The sequence below is a fragment of the Megalobrama amblycephala genome, linkage group LG7 (genome assembly GCF_018812025.1).
Source record: "Megalobrama amblycephala isolate DHTTF-2021 linkage group LG7, ASM1881202v1, whole genome shotgun sequence".
NCBI lineage: Eukaryota > Metazoa > Chordata > Actinopteri > Cypriniformes > Xenocyprididae > Megalobrama > Megalobrama amblycephala.
Window position 1 is genome coordinate 45,239,533 of NC_063050.1, and position 27,977 is coordinate 45,267,509.

At 37.4% G+C, this 27,977-nt stretch overlaps 1 protein-coding gene and 1 long non-coding RNA gene across 2 annotated transcripts in view; one reads left to right on the forward strand and one right to left on the reverse strand.

The window, feature by feature from the left end:
* Positions 1 to 17,258, reverse strand: part of sh3d19 (SH3 domain containing 19) — a 31,027-nt gene extending 13,769 nt beyond the window's left edge. Inside the window, exons 1-5 of the mRNA XM_048197719.1 lie at positions 16,957 to 17,258; positions 6,857 to 6,896; positions 2,075 to 2,115; positions 1,626 to 1,671; positions 918 to 1,053 (exon numbers count right to left, since the gene is read on the reverse strand). Of these exons, the coding sequence (XP_048053676.1) occupies positions 918 to 1,053; positions 1,626 to 1,671; positions 2,075 to 2,115; positions 6,857 to 6,896; positions 16,957 to 17,032 (339 nt within the window). The 5' untranslated portion in view covers positions 17,033 to 17,258. The remainder of the gene's footprint in view (positions 1 to 917; positions 1,054 to 1,625; positions 1,672 to 2,074; positions 2,116 to 6,856; positions 6,897 to 16,956) is intronic.
* Positions 7,090 to 7,947, forward strand: LOC125272679. Its single transcript, XR_007185903.1, has 3 exons — positions 7,090 to 7,189; positions 7,271 to 7,383; positions 7,813 to 7,947. It is a non-coding gene; the product is annotated as an uncharacterized LOC125272679 (long non-coding RNA).
* Positions 17,259 to 27,977: the final 10,719 nt, after the last annotated feature.

The following is a 27,977-nucleotide window of genomic DNA, read 5'->3' on the forward strand; positions in this document are numbered from 1 at the left end:
CCATGTACAAAAATGATAACATTTAAAAATGCTGTATGTGCAGATATCATAGAATATTTGTGCAGAATATTTTCAATTAGCTTTTATTTTTTATTTTATTTCATTTAAGTCATTTTAGTACTTATTTTACTTAGTTCAGCTTTATTTCTAATTTTCATTTAAGTTTTTTTTTTAAGTTCAAGTTTTTCATCTGATATTTATATTTTATTTTATTTCAGCTTTGTTTCAGTTTTTTAATAGTTCCAGTTTAAGTTAACAATAACAACACTGATGTCACCACAGTATGACTGTATAATTCTTAAAGGGATAGTTCACCCAACCAATGCAATTATTTACCTCAAGTTGTTCCAAACCTGTATACATTTCTTTGTTCTGTTGTACACAAAGGAAGATATTTGGAAGAATGTTTGTAACCAAGCAGCATATTGCCCGCCATTGTTAGAAAATTCATACAGGTTTGGAACAAGGGGGAGTAAATGATGACAGAATTTTCATTTTTGGGTGAGCTATCCCTTTAAGGCCAATTCACACTGCACCGACAGACGCTGACCAATGCGGACAATCAGCAGATTACAGTATATACCAACTCCATATTCCGTGACCTGACCATTGGCAATTCAACATGTTCAATCAGTGAAAACAAGCTCCAACAGACAGCAACAGATGTCAACAGGGGTAACTCACTGATCCGACAAAACCTGACAGCGTGAATTGGTCTATATAGTACATTGTTGGACTCGTTCTATAATCACAGTGGTTATGTGTTAGTCTCTCAAACACAGGGACAAAGTGGCCATGCTTTGAAAAGTAAAAGTAAAGACATGCTAAGTAAACAAAGAGAATCCACACACCTGTCTGGCACAACTGTTTGTTAATGACAACTGCTAAACTGGATATAGTGTTATAAATCACTGTACCTGAGCAGAGGTCAGTACACTCTCATTCCAGATTGATTGTGTCGTGAAAGCTGTGGATGAAAATCTTCCAGACGACCCTGAATACCAAGAAGTGGCTGCTAACGGCTCTGCTGATAGGATGGTTATCTCTGGACGCCTGAAAACAGATTCAACAACAGATTTTTCTTAATAGATATGAATGTACTGTACACAAATTTCAAAGCACAGATATACAACCAGTCTTGTGGCTTTGTATAAAAACATACGAGGAGGTTCATTTTGGCATTAATGTTATTGAAATATTCTGTGGTCCTAAATCAGCTGGCCACTTTTTATTATGCTGAAGTATTTTTAAAGAAATATGTCACCAGAGAATCATCTTTAGCAATAAAAAAAACTATTTACTCTTTTTGTTTTTCTCTCTGATATTCTAAATTGCAACCACATATCTGAATAGGTTATAAATGGATAATATTGTCTATCGTGGCAACTGTATCCAACACAAAAATATGTGAGCATATGAGACCGATTAAGCGTTTTATATTGACAGAGTAGTAGCCTAGCAGTTCACACATGTTCTCCAAAACATTGAACCATGTTGGTCACGCAAGAGATGTGAGTTTGAATCAGGCTTTTGGCATATCATGATAGCTTCCAACCACTTCCTATACAAAAGTCATCATACAAATTAAAGTGTCAAAATGGCCAAAATAGTTACAATAAGCTCACCTTCTTTCCCTGGAGCAGTCCGGTGTTGAGAGAGATCTCGCAGAAGCTGGAAGATTTTACAGCATTCAGCATTTTATGACACATTTTACCATGTATAATGTATTATCAATTAGCGTCGCGCACCTGTAGGTAATGGATAGGTGCGTTGGAGAGAAGACCAATAAAGTCAAAATTCAGAAAAAACAAAAAGAATCCCGCACACCATCTACTTGCAAATCTGTATAAAAATGTTATACGGTTTAAACCGTATAAAATTTTATTGCCTGATGAAGATCATGCGATTGAAGCGTTGCTAATAAATTTTTTACAAGTAGATAGTGTGCTGGATTCTTTTTGTTTCACCATGTATAATGTAAAAACATGACATTATTACAATGTATCTTCCTGTAATTATATAAATCTATGTATGAAAGTAAAGTAAACCTAGATTTATGCCACAAGCTACTCACTTCTCTTAAAGGCTGCTTTGATTGAAGAAAGGGGTCCTTGACTAAAAACATGAACGGAACAAAAAACAGATATTGACATTAAAAAAAGCAAGATTCATCGCCATGGTCTGTGGGTTATTCTTTACGTTTTAGGGTTGTTTAAAGTCAATAACTCTGATCAGATGCAATAAATTAAATCAAGACACAAAAGATAGTAAAGCCATTCACAATGTAACAAAAAAAAAAATTCTATTTCAAATAAATTCTGCTCTTTTCTATAACTTTCTATTTACCATAGAATCCTGAAAAAACTTTATCTCGGTTTCCACAATAAATATTAAGCAGCACTTTTTTTAAACACTGATGCTAATAAGACATGTTTTTTGAACACCAAATCAGCATATTACAATGATTTCTGAAGGAAATTAACCTGTTAACCTGTACTGGCGCGCCGACGCACCAAAGCTTCTTTGTTTAAATTAGCTCAAATTTACTGTTAGATTTAATGTAATTACCTTGACAAACTATACATCATTAAAAAGATCTAAGACTCGAGCTTCTATTTTTAATCTTTATTTAGATTTTTGGATAGTTCCCAAAAATGAAAATTCTGTCATCATTTACTCACTCTCAAGTTGTTCCTAACCTGTTCTTTCTTCTGTTAACCACAAAATAAGATATTTTGAAAAATGCTGGTAACCAGATAGTTGACAGTAGCCATTGACTTCCATAGTACTTTTTCCCCTACTATGGAATTGGCTACCATCAACTGCACTGCTGGTTTAACTTAAAAAAGTAAGTTGCCTGGTTGCCTTAAAATTTTGAGTTCATTGAAATTAAAAATTTGAGTTAATACAATTAAGGCGATTGGTTTTGAAGGAGTGGATTCTGGAATCCACTGCCGCTTCAATATATATCTTTTAAAGGTGCTAAAGAGGATCTTTTCGTCGACTGAGAAACCAAAGACTGTTACTGAGTTTTTGAAATGAGCGCATGCGTAAGAATTTCGAGGGAACGCCTCCCAAAACTTGTGCACGAGTATTGGAACACGAGTGTTTACCACCGGCACACACCAGCCGGCACCGGCTGTGTCGTGTTAGTGGATTCATTATGTCGGACTCACCGCATGTAACTCATAATCCGCAGTTGTTACTCCTGTCTCCTGACAAAAACATTGCATGCGGCGCCTGTAGAGAGTGGAAAGTTACTGGAGCGCGCAGCCGCGCTCGTCTCTCACAAGGAACGTCATGGCAGTGATTGACAAGCCAGCGGGCCAATCCGCGCACGTCTCTCACAAGGAACGTCACGGCAGTGATTGACAAGCCAGAGGGCCAATCGTTTACGTGATGATCGCGTAAACGATTGGCTGATGTTTTTAAGGCCCTACCTCGTGCACAGATGATGTATATTAATATTATTACTTTCAGTGCACCTAATAAATAGTCTTTTATCAGTTAGTAAAGACAGTTTCAAGTAATATTGCAAAAATGTATAAAGCAAAACATCCTCTTTAGCACCTTTAAGTTATTCATCAACATTTATCTTTCTGTTAAATTATTTGAATGACTTCTTCAATGTATGTTAAAGCATTTCTTTTCCTTTTCAAACACTAAAAAATAATTTTGAATATTGTCTGTACCTCTCATTGAGAGAAAAGAACATGTTATCAGTATGTTTTGGGAAAGTTCCTGCTCAGAGCAGATCTCAGATCAACTTCAGCCTTGAAGAAGCTATGAATCACGTGTATCTGTGTATGTGCGCTAAGTGTTCTGTGCAGGTCCTTTGTACTGGTGGACAACTGGCACTGTGCTGTGAGTGAATGATAACGACAGAATTTTCATTTTTGCGTGAACTATCCCTTTAATGGCTGCTGAAAATTCAGCTTTGCTATCACAGGAATAAAATACATTAAAAGAGAAAATTTTTAATGGTAATAATATTTCATGATATTACAACATTTTTTGATCAAACAAAAGCAGCACTGGTGAGCATAAGAGACATTTTTCAAAAACATTACAAAATTTTATCGACCCTAAACCTTTGAACAGAAGCAGGTTCAACACATACATTAATGTTGGCCTACGACTAACTAGCATTTTTATTACCAATATCGTCAACAGATAATGGTGACAGTTATTTCTCATAACTTTTATTGCATTATTACTTCATAAAACCTGTTTTAATTACACTACATCTCAATTTTCACAACTTGTTGCCCATTTCCCCTGTGTATCTCCTTTAACCAGGTCAAGTGAAATGGATCTAACAATAATACTTTACCAGAAAAACTACAGTCTTGCAAAACAAAGCAAACAAAAAATAGTTGAACATTCACACTGCTTTAGCATTAAATGCAAATGAAGAGACATCAAAGATACGAAGTCATGCAATTCATACCTTACATTAGTAGATACATGAAGTGTTAAAGGAATCCATTACAGCAAATTACACCATCCCTTCCAAAAACTACAGTGTTCATCATTCAGAAAAGCTCTTTGATCATTCATGCTCAAGACTCGCATTCACTTCCTGACTATGTGGACGTTTTAAAGCTGCTGCTTTCTGCATAGCTGAAGTGATGTGTCATAAGCGCAGAGTGAGTGTGAGAGAGAGAGTCAGGCCAGTCCAGCATGCCAGCAGGCTCTCAGAGGCAGCTTTAGCTCTGTTTCAAATGAGAACCAGCTGACATGTTAGATTCACACCCTTTATGTCTCCCAGGCATCATTAGCTCAGCAAGAAACAAACACGACTATCCATTAGTTCTTATTTGTGTCGTAGGCCTTTCGTTGTTGAACAGTAATTAAAAAATACAACCAATAAAAAGGTGGTTTGTTTATTCTGACACTGTTAAAATTGCATTCATTTGATGCCTTGCAGTTAAGTGAAGTGACACTATTATGTATTGTCAGCATGCTAGAGCTCTCTTAACTTATTGTCCATATGTGGGTGTTTCATCAGACACTTTTTTTTTTCATTAAAGGGGCAGTTCTCCCAGAAGATCGAAATGATCATCATTTACTAACCCTCATGTCATTCCAAACCTGCATGGCTTTCTTTCTTCTGTTGAACATAAAAGACAATACTTTTTTGAAATGTCTCTGTGTTTGTTCTCTGTGTTTATAACCGAAACTGTTTGGTTACCAACATTCTTCAAAATATCTTCTTTATTGTTATGCAGAAGAAAGAAAGTCATTCAGGTTTGGAACGACATGAGGGAGAGTAAATGATCACAGAATTTTCATTTTTAGGTGAACCATCCCTTTAAAGGATTAGTCCACTTTTAAATACACTTTTCCTGATAAATTTTCTCACCCCCATGTCATCCAAGATGTTCATGTCTTTCTTTCGTCAGTTGAAAAGAAATGAAGGTTTTGGAGGAAAACATTCCAGGATTTTTCTCCTTACAGTGGATTTCAATGGCTATCAACAGACTGAAGGTCAAAATTACAGTTTCAGTGCAGCTTCAAGGGCTTTAAACGATACCAGATGAGTAATAAGGGTCTTATCTAGTGAATCGATTGGTCATTTTCGAAAAAAATACAACCGTTTATGCTTTATAAACAAAATATCGCCTTGAACGTACTTTTCGCTTCCGCATTCTTCATAACGCGTATGCTGAATGTTCTACGCCTTCCCTATTCTACTTACGGAACGAACGCGGCGCCAGTTTCGTTTTTTTCCGTAACTCATCTGGTATCGTTTAAAGCCCTTGAAGCTGCACTGAAACTGTAATTTTGACCTTCAATATGTTGGTAGCCATTGAAATCCACTGTAAGGAGAAAAATCCTGGAATGTTTTCCTCAAAAACCTTCATTTCTTTTCGACTGACGAAAGAAAGACATGAACATCTTGGATGACATGGGGGTGAGTAAATTTATCAGGAAAAGTGTATTTAAAAGTGGACTAATCCTTTAAGAACAGATTTTCCCCCATTTTGTGAAGGTGACAATGCCTTTTATGTATAGATTTTATTGTTTTTATTCTTGTCCCAGATGCAGACAATCTTAAAATATGAAAGTCCATCATAAAAGTATCAATTATTGCATGTTACCAACTACATGATATAAACAAATAGCGAAATTGCTATTATGCCAACAAATTAGCTTTATCAAGACAAAGTATGAGTCAGCCATTTTATTCCAATGTTAAAAATGTAATTTCCAACACTGAATGCTATACAACATAATAAATCATTCGAGATTTGGTGGAAATGAAATTGTGGTGAAAACGTTAATGGTGTAAGGTCCCCATAGTTGAAGAAACACCCATAATGTTCTTGTGTCTAAAAGTGAGCAAATTCCATGTTCCAACATCTTAGAAAAGTGGAAGCAGTTATAGCAGCAAAGGACGGACCGCTTCACTTTTAACGTCAATTATTTTGAAATTAAATGTTCAACAAACAGATGGTAATGTGGTGTTCAAGTCTCATAATTTAGGCCTGATAAGGCATACTGTGGGCATACTAAATTTAATTTGCAAACTTAAATGACTGGTTAATATTTCTAACAATTCACAGTTTATGAATATTGAAAGTAAAACAAAACTAGACAGTATTTCAGAGTTGTTGAAACAGCTTACTTTCTGACAGTAGCAAATTCACAAATCTTTTTCTCCCTCTTTCAGTGCAACTCAAAGAGCACATAATACAAAGAGACTATTAGATCCTCAAGCATTAGACAATCATCAAAACAACTCAATTCTAACAGTGGATAACGGAAGAATATTTTTAACGTATTTATTTACATATTATGTAAAGCTCTCAAATGTTGAAAAATATCAAGTGTTTCCACAGAGAGATCTTACCTTATATGTATGTGCTCTTGTTTATTTCTTTCTGAGCGGTCTGCAAAACATAAAACACAAAGCATGAGCTAAATTTATTTGTAGCACACATTTTATTTAACTGTGCGTGAATCTACATTTGCTACATTCAGTGACTAGGCCGCAGGCGCAGCTGGCAGTGTGACGTAGCCTGTGTTGCTGGTTAAACTGTGTGGTATGTTCCTGACAAACCTGTTTTAAAGAGCAAAGCATAAGGAGAAAACTGGAGGCTACAACAATGCAGTTTATCATGAAACCACGCTCAGCATTCACAACACTCAGGTCCAGTCGAGGAGCAGGTTCTTGGTTTTAGAGGTAAAGCAGGTTCATTTGGTTCCTCCCTTTTCATTTTTGAACACATTTTGAGCATAATTAACTTTTAACACCTTATTAAAGCTTATGAAACAACAAATAGAACAAGACCAGCATATTTCACTACACTACACAAAAGGATCCTTGTATCTTCAGACAACATCAAGCATTCAAAGAGAATGTTTAACTTTCCTCAGGTAATGAGAGTAAACTCATAAAACATAATGACTGCTTTGGCAAAGGGGTCTTTGTGTGTCTTTGTTGCAGTTGTCTACTGACCTATCACTGTCCCCAGACACACCTGCTGGGTCCAGTTTCTGCTCTCACTGTGTCTGTGTGTGTGCTAAAGTATGAGAAAGTGCCTACCTCATTCATAACAGCATTTGTGAAGTAATTTGATTTGAGTTTGTTAAATGACATCATTTTAGTCACTGTATAAAAATTAAAATACACAGCTGTAATCCGATACATTACTTATCAAAGCTATAATTGGAAATATACAGTCCTACCTGCATATGTTGCAGAGAATAGTGATTCAGACAGAGTCCCTTCCTCACCTTCTGATTCAAATGAGTGTGAGAGAAAGCACAACTCTTAGTAAAAGTGACATCTCTTTTTTTCATTAGGTATGTTGACACAGCGCCATGCAGGAATGCGGCCAATCAGGAAGTATTTCTCTCTTGACATTAACACAGTCAAATATTTCTACCTGGCTATCCTTGAGTGGTTCATTGGTTTAACAAACTACATCATGATATCAGAACAAACCATCAGCTTTGTTACTGCTCCATTGTTTGTGCTGATCTAGGACCAGCTTTCACTTTTAAATGAGTCCTGAAACCACTAAAGGTACAGAACTGGTCTCAGATCAGTGTAAAGAGACAGAAGTTCCAAATGGAATTTCTGGCATTAACAAAAATTGGGCTTGACATGTTGAACATGTTGCTGACAGGTGGTTACTAAGCAAAGATAAATGACAGATTGCATTCAAATGTGGTTGTGTGTTTTTGACTGGTTCTAAAAATAGTCTTAACCGGTTCTTTAAAAAAATGCTATTAAACAAGAATATCAACTGAAATAGTCACATCTATCTATCTATCTATTTATCTATCTGTCTGTCTGTCTGTCTGTCTGTCTGTCTTTCGTTTCTATGGTTTCTGACTGGATTACATTCACCTGTTATTCATTTAGTCACCTTGTTATCTCTTTGCCCTCAGGGGCCGTTTACACAACACTGTTTTCAATTAAAAACTGAAAACGCAAACTTTTGAAAGCGGGTTTCAAAGTGCAAGTTTTTGAAAACGGTCTCCGTGTAAACAACAAAAACGTGAATCTGTGAAAACGATGACGTCATGCACATGCGCAGTACATGTTCAGTCTACAGTGTTTCATCGCCATCTAATGGCCGGCCAGCAGAATACAGCGTTTTTAGCCGTTTTCATGGATTCGTATGAATGGAGATCGTTTTGACAAAGGTGTTATCTGTACACGGAAAACTTAAAGGAAAAACTTCTCTGTTTTATCGTTGTAGTGTAAACGTACCCTTTAGTTTCCTCTGTTCATTGATCCGTGTCTAAGATAGATAGATAGATAGATGATGTTATTTATTATTGTTATTGAACTCAAAATATTTTATTTTGTTAGTATTTAAATTGTAAAATTAAAAAAATATATATTATTGCAATAATATTATAGCACTTGAGAATAAAAAAGAGAATTTCTGAGAATAATAATAATTCACAGAACAGAGAAACCAGCTGTTTTGTCGACAATAGATTTACAAATGATTCTTATTGCATATGTGTTTTCATGCATGTTATAAGCAACCAGAGAGAGAGTTTACGTGGACTGTGAGCCGTTCACTGAAAACACCAGATCAGCTGCTCATGTGTAAAAGAACACACTCTGAAACTGGCAATTAACACTCTGCATTTTACTTGCATTTGGTGCGTAACGAGTGTTAATTTTGGACCCTTGCTGAGATATTATGCTGTTCAACATATAGCCACTAGATGACGTGACTACCTCACACAGAGCTGTCAAAAGCTATAGTATCCGTGTTTGAAATGCCTTTTCAATGTATTTGAAAATGCAGCAATTATTTTCCTCAGATTTATGCAAATCATGTGGGTCATACTCCTATAAAATCCGTATATAATATGAGATCGCAGCAATAGCAAACAACAATGATCCAGCGATCCAATCAATTCCTGATGGACAAAAGCCGCGTTTCCATTGTCTAAACGTACCGTGCAGACCGATCTGCGTATGACATCAAAGTACCGCGAGAGCGATTCAATAGCAAATGTGTCATATGCTCTCGCGATACTTTGATGTCATACGCCGATCGGTCATGCGTCTTGAACAAGCCTAAGATTAGGCGAATTACAACGGTGATGTAGGACTGCGAACAACTTTCCAGTTCCAGCTGGATATTGGATTTCATCCTCTGCATAAAGTTTAATAAAGCCTGAACCTCATCGTTGGTCCATCTGTCCTATTTTTCAAAGTCCATTGTTGATTCGCACCGCAACAGACTTTTAAAAATGGTGGTTGAAATAAAATGCTGCATAAACCCAACCAAACAGCATGTTCGAGCCCAAGTCCCATCACCGAAAGTTCCTGAACTTTGAAAAAGCACTACCTCGCGAGCAGGGATTTCCTGAGGGGCAAATTTTCCCTCGGAACTTCATTTAGACCCTGGTCCCTGCGGTCAAAACACACCGAGTAACACCCCTAGTGCCGTCCCTAGTTCCTGGGGAAAGTTACTGCAGGGGAAACGCGGCTAAAGTTAAGTTCTGTCCTACATTTTCTTGTTTGAGAAGCCATTTTACTCAGATTACAATAGGGAAGAAAACATAATAGAAACTTTCGTTTCATGGCGACTTTGAAGAGGTCCAATTGTGATTTTTTTATTTTATTTAACTTTTCCTTTAGTGTGTAATACAGCTGCTTGTGCAAGTAAACAATCTGAAAAGTTACAAAGCAAAGTCTACGGCAAAGGGAGAGAACTCTCCAACATAAAACAACTGCCTCAAATCCCTTGTTTGTAGTACTGTCATTACTTCCGTAACGTCACCATGTAACATATTTGCATTATGTCCGCCTGCTGGTTACTTTGTCTCACCCTCAAACAAAAGTGGGTATAAGGCCAGTTTATCACATTGTTGAGGAAAAGTTATTTCCCCCCCACTGGACTTCCAAAGGGAGAATTGAAGAATCAGTGGATATTTTTTTAATACTATTCCAGTCAGCAGTACAACCACAACCTTTTACTCTGTTCTCACTATTTTAAAAAAATTCCCACTGTGAAATGCCCTGCACAAGTTGCACTTGTGAATATTTTTCGGGTCAATTAGCTTGTAATTATCTGACTCGGGTTTGAACTGATATGGCAAAACTAATGCAATAGTTAACAGAGTAGTAGGAAGCTTCGGGACTCACTGGTTATGGTAGGGCATTACATTTTTGGACATATGCTCTAAGCGGTAGACCAATCACAAAAGACTGAAGCAAGATCATTAATCGGATCAGACTACAATTTCAGAAGGTGTGTTTTAAAGAAACCGAAACTAACAGCGTTCAGACAGAGGGTGAAAACAGGTGCTGCAACAATGTAAACTTTTGTGAACATTAAATCATGTGTACCCATTCTAGTAGACCCTCTAAACAAAATTATGACCCTATACATTAAGAATAGGGGCTCTTTAATTTTCATACACAAAAATATTGTATCTGACATCGAACGGAGATTGATACAAATCAAGTATGGGAACCGACTTTTGGTGTTTTATATACATACACACTGACATGGTAATGAAATAAGACACCCTTTCAATGTAATATGATCACAAGAGGGAATGGGAAATGCATGTTAATACCAGGTGTAAATGGCAATCTGTCTCTGCATACCGCTTCTTATCAGACACCAGCCACTATGTTAAGACTGTGTCTTAAGAACTAGTTTGACCAACCTATCTATCTATCCAAGTGGTAATCATTCTTAGTTTTTGGATTCAAATCTACATTTTTATGTAACTGGCTTTAAAATGTTATGATCAGTCTTAAAGAGAGAGAGAAAAAACACAGATGACTAAGCTGTAACCGTAAAGTGTTTTATATAACTGGCCTTAAGTGTAAACAGGGCCTTTGAGAGAAATAAAAAGCGAGGAGAACTAGAATTTGTGGAAAGGTCTTATTCTGAAATTTATGACAACTTTGAAACATCAAAGAGACTTTCATTCTCAGCTGAAAACACGTGATACATGAATTTTGAGGATACCAATCTGTTTAGACAAGTTGGAAGGCATTATGAACAGACTACAGGATACATTTGTGCTGACAGAGTGTCTCTGTGTGTAAAGCCTGTCTGTGCAGGCCAACACTTTCACACATTGTACTGAGAGACAAAACCTTTTTCAAGTCGACCAGAAATCAGATTGCGCCAAATAGCACAGGTTAGAAGCTAAATCCACTTTGACAGCTCTGTCCAAATCATTGTGAAAACAGACCTTGTATTCACCACAGACCTTATTTCAAGCACTTAACCAAAAATCCATTCAAAAAGCCCATTGACTTCAGGATGATGGAACCGGAAGTGCTAAACTCATTTCCGGGTTTTTGGCCTACAAAAATATGTCATCCCTGCACCACTCTATAGCTTCTTGTGATGCAGTCCGCTGAGGAGGTGCTGTTCTATGCCGAAGATCTTTTATATCGAGCTTGTTCAGATGGTACAAAGTCAACGGTCTGAAGAAGAAAGATACGGAGGAATTGACATTTGGTGCTAGGGCTGGGGGATATATCGCATATGATTGTCACGCGCATTTTGTCAGTAAAGCCGGTTCCCTGATTACCACTAAATCGCCATCACCTGCTTTCAAATGGAGCGGCATTTAATAGACAGAGCCGTAGTTCACTGACAAGCCACGCAATATCGCGTTCATTATCGAAGGCGATTCATCTGCGATATGAACGCGATATTGCGTGGCTTGTCAGTGAACTACGGCTCTGTCTATTAAATGCCGCTACATTTGAAAGCAGGTGATGGCCATTTAGTGGTAATCAGGGAACCGGCTTTACTGACAAAATGCGCATGACAATCACATGCGATATATCGCCCAGCCCTATTTGGTGCCCCTTTATAAGACAGAGAGCCAACCACCATTCACGTACTCCAAGTGTGTCCAACTGCGTCCTGCAGTACTACAAACCATGCCCTTACAAATTACACCCCTACTACAATGAAACAGCCATTCAGGGTGTCATTAGAGACCATCCCTCTGGAATTGCCAACAAATCCACTTGAAGGCAAGCCTTCAACCTTAGCCGAAAAAGCATAATGCCTGCTAACGCTGCGGTACACGGAAGAAGACAATCACTTTCATGTGGACATAGCTCATCATTTAATGAAATGATAGCCCATTGGCTAATCTTCAACATGTTTGCTCTTAAACATTCCTTTTGGATTGATCCATTTTTAGAGTTTAGTTTACACTGAAAAAAATGCTGTCAGGAAAAAAATGCTGTCACAATTGCATGACTGTTATGATTCAGTTTACAGCACTTCTCCGCAAACAGTGATTGACTGTCGCACAACTCTGAACTAAATTCAATGACGTCAAGGCTGTAATGTGATTGGTTATCAAGGCACATTGATCCAAGTTAGCGGGCGTGCCCCACACTTTAAGAACCACTGCCTTAAAGGCATAGCTCACTTAAAAATTCAAATTCTGACATCCTTTACTCATCATTTACTCACCCTCATGCTGTTCCAAACCTGCATGACTTAGATTCTTAGAACACAAAAGAAGATGATTTGAAAAATGTCGGTAACACTTTACTTGAAGGGGTGTGCATAAGACTGACATGACACCTTCATAATCTTGACATGACACGTGTCATGAATATGAAGGAGGTTTTATGAATGTTTATGACAACTGTCATTAAGTGTCATTCGCTCAATTATGTCATTTTTAATGCAAAGATGACATTGTTTGAGATGTCCGAGTTATGACAACTTGACATAAACCAATACATCATAACCTGTCAGTGTCTTTGTCATGACAACTTGACATTATTTAGCTTTATGGGTTAACATTACATTAAACTGTCATGTGGTTGGTTTTGACAATGGCTGTCATGAGGCCATTATAATAGTGTCATGAATATGTATCTTGAGCTCAAGTACAGTGGTACAAATTGAACTTGTCATTAAAATGTCATTAAGTGACAATACTCTGACAAATAATTTTATAACAGCATCATGACTATTTTTCATTTCATGTTTTTTTTTTGTTTTTTGTTTTTTTAAGTTTCCTCCAACAGAAGGTCAGATAATAGACAATTTCAAATTTCGTAAAAAATATGACACTGTTATAAAATAATGGTAACACTTTATTTTAGGGTCTTTTAACTAGTTGCTTATTACTATTAGCATTCATATGGCTAAAATATTGGCTATTTATTAGTACTTATAAAGCACATATTAATGCCTTATTCTGCATGACCATATTTTACATTCTTAATCCTACCCAATACCTAAACCTAACAATTAACTATAATAAGCAGTAAATTAAGAGTTTATTGAGGGAAAAGTCATAGTTAATCGTTTATATATGTGTTCCCTATACTGAAGTGTTACCAAAATAATGTAATGTAATGTTAACCCATAAAGCTAAGTAGTTTTTTAAGTTTGATAATTAATCTGCTATGTCATGTTTATGACAGGTTATGATGTTTTGCTAATGTCAAGTTGTCATGGCAAAGACACTGACAGGTTATGATGTGTTGGTTTATGTCAAGTTGTCGTAACAAAGACATCTCAAACAATGTCATCTTTGCATTAAAAATGACATAATTGAGCGAATGACACTTAACAACAGTTGTCATAAACATTCATAAAACCTCCTTCATATTCATGACATGTGTCATGTCAAGATTATGAAGGTGTCATGTCAGTCTTATGCACACCCCTTCAAGTAAAGTGTTACCAAAATGTCTTAATTATTTTTGTTTTGGTCAATACAATGAAAGTCGATGGGTTCCAATGTTGTGTGGACCCCAACATTGCTCAAAGTAGCTTATTAAAGTAATTACATACAGGTTTGTAATGATATGAGGGCGGGTGAGTAAAAATTATGACAGAATTTTCATTTTTGGATGAACTATCCCTTTAATACAGAATGTAACATGCTGTACACAGTCAAATATTTTTGCATAGAAAGATATAAATGTATATTTAAATATACATTTATATTACTTGTAAGCTCAATTTCTTTTTTGTACTACATAAATATTAAATGAAGGAATGTATTATACTGACATATAAATGTCTGAGAGAAGCCAGCAAGCCAACGCACAGATGTCAGTCCTCTAAATGTGAAATGCCACTGACACAGAGGCCAATGAGGTCACTGATGACTAAACATGTCAAAGTAAGAGTCACACTGGCACTGCACTCTATCTCACAGAACATTTCCAAAAGACAAAACTAGCAATGCATGCTCTAATCAGACACTTTGTCAGTGCAACACTGGAAAAGTTGTAAAAACATAAACGCATGCTTTCATACCCACTATTATACAGAGCACTTTTACCCATATTTAACCAAGTAAGTTGGTTTAATGATTATCTATGTTCTACAACAAAATGCACTGGCATACAAAACATTAAAACAATATGTAAACCTGCAGTCAAATTAAACACTGGCACAACTTCCCTATTAGAAAAACAGGTCGCAATCAAAAACCATCAAAAACATCAAACTGCAAGGCATAAGATGATTGGCAAGGCGACTGACTTTGAATAAAAAAGACGTGAATTATTGTGTTCATGTTTGTATGTGTTAAAGAAAGTCGGAAAAACTGTATTATAGTTTACATCTCTGAAAAACACAGTTGTGTTTTTTTTTTCCTGAATTAATCACTGTTCAACAAATTGGTTGAATTATTTGAGTAAATAATCAATGCTTTACTCAAAGACGGTTACTTATCACCATTTAGGCCTACTGGAGTAATAACGTAATCTGTAGAAAGAGTCAATGAAAAATCACCACCACTAACACACAGTTTCATTTCAAACGGTGCATATCAGAACAACACTCGACCAATCAAATTCAAGGGCCAGAACTAATATTGTGTAACGCTGAACTATTGTATGATTTAAGTATTTTAATGAACATGGGACTTTCCTGGCAGGTGCTGCCCAATGCAGACAGTAGATAATGCTATGATAACATAGTCTGCCAGAACATGTTGAAACTGGAGCATTTCTTCATGACTTCAGCAGACATTTTTTAAAGTTGGCATAAAACGGAACTTGCAATCGTCTTTTCTTCCGTATTGTGATGTATATCCAGGTGAAACGGCTTCTTAAAACAAGAAAAAATGTAGGGCGGGACTTGATTTTGTCCATCAGGAAATTATTAATAAATTATTGCTGTGATGTCATGTTAGTGACAGGTTGTCCCGCCCTCGCGCCAGTGAACACATCATCAGAGAAGAAAACAAATGTTGCAAGAGGGAGGGAAAGTTATTTTAATTCAAGATTTTGAGGAGATACGAGGTAAAGAAAATAAAAATGATGTGCATGGATAAATCATTCATAGTAAATAGTACAATATTCCATAAAAAAATAAGAATTGTCAATTTTGATTTTATGGTGACTTAAGTAGATGAGATTAGGGGTATAGGTAGGAAGTAGGAAGGCTTCGGACACTCGTTACAAGGACACTGACACCAATTTCATATTTTTCTCTGTCTGAAACAATGCTTTAAGGTTCAAAAGGTTAAGGTTAACCTATCTTTTTCCTACCACATGACCAACATAAAAAAATCCTGTGAAAGACTGACAAACATATGTGAGAGTTTAATATGCTGAGTATGCCGACTGTCCAGACACACATATGACGCTGCACAGGTGGTATTCTTTCACACAGGCTGCAGCAAGCACAACTGCTGCCTCATGTTTCCTCAGTTGTGTCACCTGTTGTGTGTCAACATAGGGGAAAGCTATAACCTGCTGTTTTTCCTCCCACTCACAGCTGACTCACCAATACACCCAGACTAATGCTGAGGAGAGCAGGAGGAACTTTCCACATCAGTTTTTCCTTTTTGATAATGTTCAGTGTTCAACAAATTGCATATGCTAAATAATAATAAATAAAATACAATTAATTAAAATATGAAAAAGAAAAATGACATGTAACCCCTTCATGAAATCAAAGTTTTTTTTCATAATTCATCAAGTTTTTAAATTCTTCAGTAGTGTATACCAGAGGTAGGCCTATTATTCCTTCCATTTTCTCAGAGAATGTGTTTTCTTTGCCTATCACTATATGGGTCAGCATGCAGGAGCCATTTTTTTTTTTTAAATATATGTAATATATATATATATATATATATATATATATATATATATATATATATATATATGAGATAGTCTTGACTAGAATCATAAAAGTTTTTAACTTTAGGGAAGTGAATGATAATGCCATGTCAATTTTGATAGAATAAAGAGAAAATTCATGTAATGGTACATTTGCGTGAAGAATATTCTATTGATAATCTCTGCTTAATAAAGTAGGCTAGACAATTTAAAAAAATAATGGCAGGTGAATTTGACATTTTTATCCGATGTCTGCAGAATCAGTGAACTGTGAACCACGTTCATTTCAGAAAGTGGTTCATTGTCTAATTTGTCTTGTGTTGTGAAATCTTAAATCTGTCACAGAGCATATAGAATAATTGTAACAGTAATAATTGTCCTACCTGTTGAATCTCTTCTCCTCGTAATAGAAACATTTGGAAATTCTTCATCTCCACCAACATTCCGGGCTTCAGCCATTAGTATTAACGGTATGTCCGTGTTTAAAATCCAGACCTTTAACCTGCGTAGGCTATATTAAACAAAGCTGAGAAGATGTCTGAATTATCTGAACAAACTCTAACGGTATGTTTTGTTTGAATAAAAAGTCAGGTGTATAGCTTGAGTTATCGCAGATGTGTATCTCTTAAACGGGAACTGATGAACTAAACACTGCGCTTGGCGCGAGCATCTTTACAAACAGATGAGTGTGTTGTGAACGCGCGTCTGTACTTGCTGTTCAGCAGAGGGCGGAAAAGACTAAACAAAAAAAAAGGTTAATAAAAATCGACATGACTGTCTCACATATTATGTTCTTTCCAATGATTTTTTATATTGTTCATGTGATAGTCAACTGTTCTGCAACTAAACTAAAAAATGAGTTTGATGAAATACATAAAAAGGCCAAATACACAAATACACAAAAACACCATTTTGAATAGTTTATTTGATCAAACTCACCATAAAGTAGGCCAGGGGGTTTGTGAGTTGATCAAAAGCTAATATTCATAAAAATGCAGAAAATTATAATAAATATCCTAATCAAAAAATAAAACACAAGATTAAATAAGAAAATATCAAATATTTTATTTGTTTAGTCTACTTGTATAGCTATCACGTGACTCCATGCCATGACATGAACTGCATTACAGTAATTTCTAAATCATCCGACATTTATATCAATATAAAGGAAAGAATAAGAAAACTGCAATACTAATGTTGTCCACCAGAGGCCAGGATAAGAAAACAATGGTCTGAATTTACTACAAATGTACTAAAAATGCATAGAAACTCATTTGTAGAACCATACACTTGCGTCTTAAGTTTAATATAATTAGTTTGCAAAGAAATCTGTGATCTCCAAAATGCTTATAGCCTATTAAATGATGATAGGTCTATTAGCCGACATATTTGTCTGTTGTCAGACACGTCCAATTAAAACGAGGAAACAATGAGATAATCATTCTCATTTAAAATAATGGAGACTACACTAACCACAACTGGTACCTCTCCATCTTCACCATCCTCTACAACAGAAAGTACATCAGAATTGACTTCACCCACAACACAAATATATCTTCAGCTAGTGTAGAACAAACAACAAGCCAGCAAACACAAACCACTCCAGCTACTTCTAGCACAGAAGCAGAGTCTACAATGACGGCTCAATCAACATTTACAACAGCTATGTCCCTATGAGCACAACCACATCAGAATCATCTACAAGTGACAGCTGTGCTTCAACACTGGAGACTTACATTACCCACAACTAGGCCTACCTCTCCATCTTCACCATCCTCTACAGCAGAAAGTACCTACATAGTAGTAATAATCTGTCTCATTTAAAATAATAGCTATATAGTAAATATTTTTAAAGATACACTTAAAGATACATCTTTTAAAGACACATTAAATGAAAAAGATACAATTGTATCACTGAATCATCTACAGGAGACGTTCTTTGATCCCATGCATGATTAGCCTAGCGCATGAGGCTATATTTTTATTTATTTATTTTTTTACTTGACTTTTTTTTGTTGTTGTTGAACTGTTACAGCTATTATTAATAGCATTTTTAACATTATTTTCAAACTTCTTTCACTGATGAGAGCAGTAATGATGCTCTTCCGCCCTCTTGTGTTTGGATCCAAATTTTCAGCCGGAATATTTTTTATGATTAGCTTGAAAAGTAATATGCAGACGTGAAAAATGACAGAAGCGATGCTGGAGTGATGCAAGAAAATAAGTAATATAACTTTAGATTTTCTGCTCTGTTTAACTAGTGTTTAAGTGATCAAATGGCATGCGTTTATTATCAGAACACCCTGACAATGAAGATAACGTTCATGTTCTGGAGAAATGTTTGAAGGTTCCAGTTGTTTGTTTTACCTCAAACTAGGGCTGGGCGATATATGCGATTGTCACGCGCATTTCGTCAGTAAAGCCGGTTACCGCTAAATCGCCATCACCTGCTTTCAAATGGAGAGGCATTTAAAGGGATATTTCACCCAAAAATGAAAATTTGATGTTTATCTGCTTACCCCCAGAGCATCCAAGATGTAGGTGTCTTTGTTTCTTCAGTAGAACACAAATGATGATTTTTAACTGCAACCGCTGCCGCCTGTCAGTGGTATAATGCAAGTCAGCGGGAACTTGGACTATAACAGTAAATAAAACATGACAGACAAATCCAAATTAAACCCTGCGGCTCGTGACAACACATTGATGTCTTAAGACACGAAACGATCGGTTTGTGCGAGAAACCGAACAGTATTGATATCATTTTTTTATTCCCTCTAATACACCACTATGTCCAACTGCATTCATCACTCGATTCGTGAGGTCTGATCGCGCTCTGACAACGGCAGTGATGTCTCGCGCTCATTGAAGTATATGCGCGAGACATCACTGCCATTGTCAGAGCGCGATCAGACCTCACGAATCGAGTGTCTAGGACATCAATGTGTCATCATGAGCCGCAGGGTTTAATTTGGATTTGTCTGTCGTGTTTTATTTACTCTTATAGTCCAAGTTCCCGCTGACTTGCATTAGGCTATACGACAGACAGATGGCGGTTGGAGTTAAAAATCATCATTTGTGTTCTACTGAAGAAACAAAGAAACCTACATCTTGGATGCGCTGGGGGTAAGCAGATAAACATCAAATTTTCATTTTTGGGTGAACTATCCCTTTAATAGACAGACCTGTAGTTCACTGACAAGCCACGCAATATCGCGTTCATTATCGAAGGCGATTCATCTGCGATATGAACGCGATATTGCGTGGCTCGTCAGTGAACTACGGCTCTGTCTATTAAATGGCGCTCCATTTGAAAGCAGGTGATGGCGATTTAGCGGTAATCAGGGAACCGGCTTTACTGACGAAATGCGCGTGACAGTTGCATGCGATATATCGCCCAGCCCTACCTCAAACTGCTTTAAAGATAGCACAATTCAAAGCTTTAGGCTTTTAAAGCTTTAAAGGCGTGTCAAAGTTTTGCTGTTTTGCCTTATTATTTCTGCACATACTACTATGGTACTGTGCATGTCATTTATTCAGTGGCGACTGTTCTGGACTAGTCTACATGCTTGTGCTTTGTATAACAACATTATATAGAATACCGTGTGTAACATTCCAGTGACATAATCATGGACACGTCGAGCTGCATTGATGTTTATTTATGTGTACCTGAACATTCTACTACTGTTATAACGTCATTCACTGGAACATTTAGTGTTGTTGAAGTCTTTAGGCCTAGCTCTTGTGTGCGACTAGGACGATGAGAAGGTATCTGTCTTCCCTCTATAAATACGTAAAATCATTAAATTCTGCTGAATTTTATATCACAAAAACATTTCTAAAACATCTCTAATGCAATTTTCTCTGTTCCTTGTGCACTATTTCCATCTACACACTGCTGTTTGAGTCACCACAATGGCAAATATGGCAGTAAAGGGTCATTGAACAATAAATGAACAAGGTAAGTTCAGTAACCCAAATATTCCATAATAAGAATTTTACATATAAATGCTTGTGAAAATGCTTGTATTAATGTGTGTGTATAGTTTTAAAGATGAAAGGAAAATCACTGTATGACTTATGTCTACTGTTTATTTCTGTGCATGACTCTCTCCATCTGTACGCCACTGTTTGAGCCACCACAGTGGTAAATGTGGTAAGAGAGTGACAGCAATACTGGACCTCTGCGTTTCCACTGTTTGAGGCGCTATTATAGTAAAAGTGGCATGATGGATCATCTAATAACATAAAGAACACGGTAAGTTCAGTAACCCAATATTTTATTAAAAAATCTGAATGCATTTCATTTTAACACATAAGAAAATGATGCAGCATGTGTTTTTTCCTGAAAAATCTGTATCTGATAGGCTATTAGTATTTTCTGTTTATTTCTGTGCATGACTCTCTATCTGCATGCCACTGTTTGAGCCACTACTGTGGGGGAAGAAGAGTCACATGCAATCAAATAGAAGGTAACCCCATTGCTGCTGTTTGCTTTAACACAAGCTGTAAACACTTAAAGGATTAGTCCACTTTTAAATACAATTTTCCTGATAATTTACTCACCCCCATGTCATCCAAAATGTTTGTCTTTCTTTCTTCAGTCGAAAAGAAATTAAGGTTTTTGATGAAAACATTTCAGGATTATTCTCCTTATAGTGGTCTTCAATGGCCTTCAATGCAAAGGTCAAAATTATAGTTTTAGTGTAGCTTTAAAGGGCTTTAAACCATACCAGACTAGGAATAAGGGTCTTATCTAGCGAAACGATTGGTAATTTTCTAAAAAAAAAAATACACATGTATTAATATGCTTTATAAACACAAATGATCACCTTGCAAGTGCTTCCGCCATGCTGCCTTCCGTATTCTTCAAAAAGCTTACGCTGTGTGTCCTGCGCGTTCCCTATTCTACTTACGGAAAAAAACAAAACTGGTGGCGCGTTCGGTGTAGGACATACAGTCTAAGCGTTCTGAAGAATGTGGAAAGTGGAAGCATGTGCAAGGCGATAATTTGTTTTTATAAAGCATATACAGTTGTATTTTTTTAGAAAATGACAGATCGTTTCGCTAGATAAGACCCTTATTCCTCGCCTGGTATCGTTTAAAGCCCTTTGAAGCTGCACTGAAACTGTCATTTTGACCTTCAACCGTCTGGAGGCCATTGAAGTCCACTATAAGGAGAATAATCCTGGAATGTTTTCATCAAAAACCTTAATTTATTTTCAACTGACGAAAGAAAGACATGAATATCTTGGATGACATGGGGGTGAGTAAATTATCAGGAAAATTTTATTTGAAAGTGAACTAATCCTTTAATTGGAATGTTGAAAAGCATTTAATTAACATTTATTTTTAAAGGAACATTCTACTACTTTTATGACAGTATACTTTTGTTGTCTTTTGATTTTGTGTGCAACTAGCATACAAGGTATTTGTCTTTTTATGTAGGATATCTCTAAAATCTCTAAAACTAAATGTCTCTAAAACTACACAAATGCATAAAAAATGGATGACTTCTGTTGAAATATCACAAAACTATTATTTTTAAAAAATCACTCTATTATTCTTCTCCATGAGTCTCTCCAACATGCAACAGTTTGAGCCACCACAATGGTAAATGTGGAAAGAGTCATGTGACAGCAAATAAAAGGTAACCCCAATGCTGCTGTTTTCTTTAAAGGGAACCCCTGGTGTTAAGACTTGTATGGCTTAATATAATGTAAATGATGTCTCTTACTGAAATATGTAGTACAAAACCCATGAAAAATTTACATTATTTAAAAAATCCATGACATATTTGGACCGATTTGGACAATGGGTGGTGTCGATGACGTCAAATGGTTGCACTCACTGCTCGACTGACACTGTCCTATTGCTATTTTTAATGCAACACAACTTGATATAAAATATATAATGCCACATTGTGCAGCTTTTGGTTGTAATTTTCAGTCGATGAGCCACAAGAAAAGCGATGTAAGTCTTTACTGCTTTATTAGCGATAAGAGGAGAAAAGAATGGGAAGTTGTGAAGAATGTGGACGAATATAACTTCCTAAAGATCCGCGTTTTTGTCCTCTTCACTTTAGCCCTGATGCCTTTGAGGCTTTTAGTAGACCACAGCTGAAAGAGCTTACAGTTGGTGATGTACAGTATATAAGTGTATGCTTTAACCAAATGCCACGCCTGTCATGGAGACTGACGAAGGTAAGCATATAACGCATCTCGACTGAGACAGACTGCCTCAAAGCTCGAGTGCGCTGTAATGCACGAGATATCTGTGATCGCATAAAATAGTAGCATCTTCTCAGCATGTTTAAATGAGTGTAATGCATTCAGGTGATCAGACAATTTTAACACGTCAATCATACAACAGTAGTTCGAATAGCCACGGAAACATTGCACATCTTCAATGTTTTCATCCTCACTAATTTTGCGCTCTGGCTCAAATTGAAAAGGCTGATCGTGTTTTAAAAGGAACCCCTCGGATATTAAGACCTGTATGCATTACTAGATTACTGTTGCACCAAAACATACAGATAAAAAGCCTCAGTCATCAGGGCTAAAGTGAAGAGAACAAAGACGCAGTTAGGAAGTTTTATTCGTCCACATTCTGCACAACTTCCTATTCTTTTCTCCTCTTATCGCTAGTAAAGCAGTAAAGACTTGCATTGCTTCCCTTGTGGCTCATCGACTGAAAATTACAACCAAAAGCTGCACAATGTGGCATCTTATATTATATTCCGAGTTGTGTTGCGTTAAAAATAGCAATAGGACAGTGTCAGTAGAGCAGTGAGTGTGACCATTTGACGTCACCGACATAGAACGCAAACAAAACGGCACCGCCCATTCTCCAAATCGGTCCAAATATGTCATGGATTTTTTAAATAACGTAAATCTTTCATGGGTTTTCTACTACATATTTCAGTAAGAGACATCATTTACGTTATATTTAGCCATACAAGTCTTAACACCAGGGGTTCCCTTTAAAACAAGTTGTAAAAACTTATTTGGAGTAAGGTATCTGTCTATCCATTTAGGAAATTATCTATAAAAATATACATAAGAAATTGTTAACTTCTCTTGTTAACTTCTGAATTGAATATCACAAAAAACATTTATTTCTGAATCACTCTACTTCTGAACCTCTCTGTTCCTTGATGTGCATGACTCTCTCTCCATCTACTTGCCACCGTTTGAGGTGCTATTATGGTAAATGTGGCATAATGGATCATCTAATAACATAAAACATGGTTATGTAATGATACTAGGGAGAGGTTTATTGAAGGAGCTTTTTTGAAATAAACAGTGAACCAGAGAGAAACAACGGGTGGCACAGCACAGACAAGGAAGAAGGTTTTCACCAGAAAGGTGGTTATTCACAGGTAAGTATACACAAAGTCATTGGAGTGATCCATTGAACATAACTCAGGTAAGCATTCACAGGTAAGGCTTTTCATAGTCTTTGTACCAATGCATCAAACATAACTCAGGTAAATATTCACAGGTAACATCTCTCACAGACTTTGAAACGAGGTATCAAACATAACTCAGGTAAATATTCACAGATAAAGTCTTTCACAGTCTTTGAAACAAGGCATCAAACATAATTCAGATTGATATTCACAGGTAAGATCTCTCACAGTCTTTGAAACAAGGCATCAACCATAATTCAGGTTGGTATTCACAGGGTAAATCTTTAAAGTACGTTTTCACTGTTACAGTTCAGAATTGAACTAAAACTTAACTTGTATCCTTTGGCAGAATCAACATCAAAACAGGAAATATTTTGTGAGTTTGGTCCTTTACACAAAAGCACGGTAAGTATCCTTTACAGAGTTCAAAGCCAGACAAGGACTGATCTTAGTTTCAGCATTTATATCTGCTCCACACAGTCTAATGACAAGCGTCAAGTGGAGCTCATTAGAACTCTCGGGAGCTCAAGTAGATGAATGACACAGAGGGAGAGCCCTCATAACAAAGCCCTCGTAACCGCTCCTGTGGACCAGCAATCCTGACATCTAGGTCTGCCTCTTCCCCGAAGTGCTGGACAGTTGGAATGTGCAGCATGGAATCTGGTGAATAAGGGGGGATCGAGGATGTCATAACTTGCTACCGAAGACCTTTCCTTGAGGTCGCAACCCTCCCAGTCTACCAGATACTCTAAGTGCCCTCCTCAATGTCGGGAGTCCAGGATGTCATGGACAATATACTGGACACATGAAAACTGGGGTGAATACAGTTATTTCTAGGAATCTTGAGTTGTTAAGTCACTGGATTAATCTGTTTGACAATGGTAAATGCACCATTAAATCTTGGACGTAGCTTTTTACAGGGGAGACGGATACTGGTTGAGAGCCAGACCTTCTGCCCAGGATAGAATTCGGGTGGTGTTGATCTTTGGATATTGGCCTGGCTCTTCTGGTACCGAACTGTCCTGCTGAGGTAGACATGGGTGACATTCCACACCGTCTAGCTCTACTTAAACCAGTGGTCCACAGCTGGAACCTCCGTTGGTTCCCCTGCCCAGAGAAATGGGGGTGTTTGTAAGCTGTGTACATACTGAAAGGGAGACCAGTGGAAGATTGTCAAAGGGTGTTCTGTGCATATTCGGCCCATGGTAGAAACTGGCTCCAGCTGTGTTGGTTGGCATAGCAGTATGTCCTCAGGAAGTGACCAATATCTTGAATCTTCTTTTCTGACTGCCCGTTAGACTGCGGATGATACCCAGATGAAAGACTTGAGGTCACACCCAAGAGTCAGAAGTTGCGCCAAACCTGAGAGAGGAACTGGGGGCCACGATCTGATACAATATCCTTGGTTAATCCAAAATTACTAAATACATGAAGAAATAGTAGCTTGGCTGTTTCCAATAGCGGTGGGTAATTGTTTCAGTGGTATCAGTCGACATGCTTTGAACAACCTATCAAAAGCAACCAGGACATTGCCTTCGGATACTAGTAAGTCTGTGATGAAGTTAAACCCTAGGTGTGACCAGGGTAATTGAGGTACTGGCAGTGGAAGAAGTTTGCCAGCGGGTAAATGAAATGGAGATTTGGAGATGGCACACACTGAGCAAGATGACTGGACCAGAAAGAAACAATGGGTGGCATAGCACAGACTTGAAGCAGGAAGGCTTTCACCAGAAAGGGCAAACAGGATACAACTAAGGTCGTTATTCACAGGTAAGTATTCACAAAAGGTAATGCTTTTCGTAGTCTTTGGAGCATCAGGTGTGGCTTGTTAGAACTCTGGGGAGCACAAGCAGATGAATGACGCAGAGGGAGAGCGCTCATGACAGTATCCCCTCCACGGACTGCTCCTGCAGTAAGGCCGTAACCAGAACAGACAGAATGGGGGGGCATTTCGCTTTCACCAAAACAATAATATTCCGTATTTATTTATTAATGAAATAGACTATATTAACACCAAAATACAAGATAGTCCATCCTAATTAGACCAAACTACACCAAAAACTAGAGAATGACTCTGATTTTATTACTTTTGGTCTAAATGGGGATCAATAGTGGATAATTTAGGCCTTGCGCTGTTGAGGCTCGTGCAGCTCATTCGAGCAGAAATCGAAACAAATGAGAACAGCACACACAAAGAAACTCAGTTAACACGTGGCAGAAATTCAAAATGTTGAGTTTTTATATTTATAACATATGATACAGTTAAGCAACATCACACAACCAAGAGTGCTATCCTCCCGATTACATTACTATCACAATTGAAAATGCGACAGATTTCACGACAGTGAAAGTATTTAATATTAAGTCACTTACATAAGACGCAATATTGACTACTTTGTACATCTGCATTGTGTCATCTGGGGGGGCACTACCCCTAATGCCCCCCCTTGGCGACAGGCCTGTCCTGCAGACTGGCGATCCTGTTTTTTTCTCAGGAGCATATTGGTGAGATAAAGCATCTGCTTTTACAAAGAAAATTAAGTAAAATTAAAGCGTATAAAGAATAGTGCCCTTCTGGCCTGCCGTGTGTTTAATCGTTTGGCTGACTGGAGATATTTGAGATTTCTGTGATCGTGATCACCAAAAAAGGATGTTAAGCCCCTTCAAGCCAGTGGCTACATTTCTCTAGGACTAGCTTAATAGCCAATAATTGATGATTTCCAATGTCATCGTTTCTCTCCGCCTGAGATAACTTCTGAGAGAAGAAGGTACATGGTTTTGTTTGGAGAGGTTTCCCTGCCGCTCATAAAGCATAGCCCCTACTCTGGTTGTTGAAGCATCAACTTCCACTAAAAATGGTAATTCAGGAACTGGGTTCACAAGAACAGGAGCAGTGATAAAAGCTTGTTTGAGTTGATCAAAGGCTCGGGAAGCTTTGGTGTTCCAGGAAAATTTACTAGGGGCTTTCTTTAGTAGGGATGTCAGTGGAGTAGCAATGGAGCTGTAGATTCAAATAAATCGGCCTTAGAAATCTTCAAATCTTTGTAAATCTGACTTGGGTAGTGGCCATGACGTGACTGCCTCCACCTTCCCCTCGTCCATCTGGATCCCTTGTGGGCTGATGTTGTAGCTGAGGAAGGGAATTTAGCTCTGATGGAAAGAGCATTTCTCTGCCTTAAGGAACAACAGGAAGTATATGCTCTAGCTCCAGGGCCACGTTCTGATAAGAGTTGGTCATGTTCCTGGAGTAAATTAAGATTTTATCAACATACACCAGGACAAATCAGTGGAATTACTCCCGGAACACCTTGTTCATGAAGCCCTGGAATATGGAGGGGGCGTTGTCCAGCTGTACAGCATAAGTCACCTTTATTTATAGCAGTGCTCAAAGTGGGCCGGTATGCATCAGTACGCAGTACCAGCACTTCTGTATTTTAAACTGTAGCGTACCCTCACTTTTCCTGCGTACCGTCACTTTTCACATGTTGCCGTTACCAGGAGTGTCACTAGGCCCTTTATCTACTCAGCCCACCAAAAAATTGTGATTAGCTCCGTAATCACGAATCTGTGATCGCCCCAGGATTTTTAATTTTGTTTAAAAAAATTGGCATGTTTTTATTGCAAAAATAGCCAAATTCCACGTTTTCCACCACATGAGGGCGTGGCATACTTTCCGACCCTCAAGACTGATTGACAGTTGACTTTAAGCATCAGAAATGCAAGTGCAATTGGGATTAAGTTTCCATTTTACAATTTGCAATTCCTTTTGAATATTGTCCGCAATATCATTTCATACGTTCCGTTTTCTTCACCGAGTAGAAAAAGGGCCTAGTGACGCCCCTGGTACCGGTAACGTGTGTGAAGTTCCGGTACGCAAGAAAAAGTGAGGGTACGCTACAGCTTAAAATATAGAAGTGCCAGTACTGCATACCGGTGCATACTGGCCCACTTCAAGCACTAATTTGGACCCATTTTTATACAGCAAGTCATTATTTA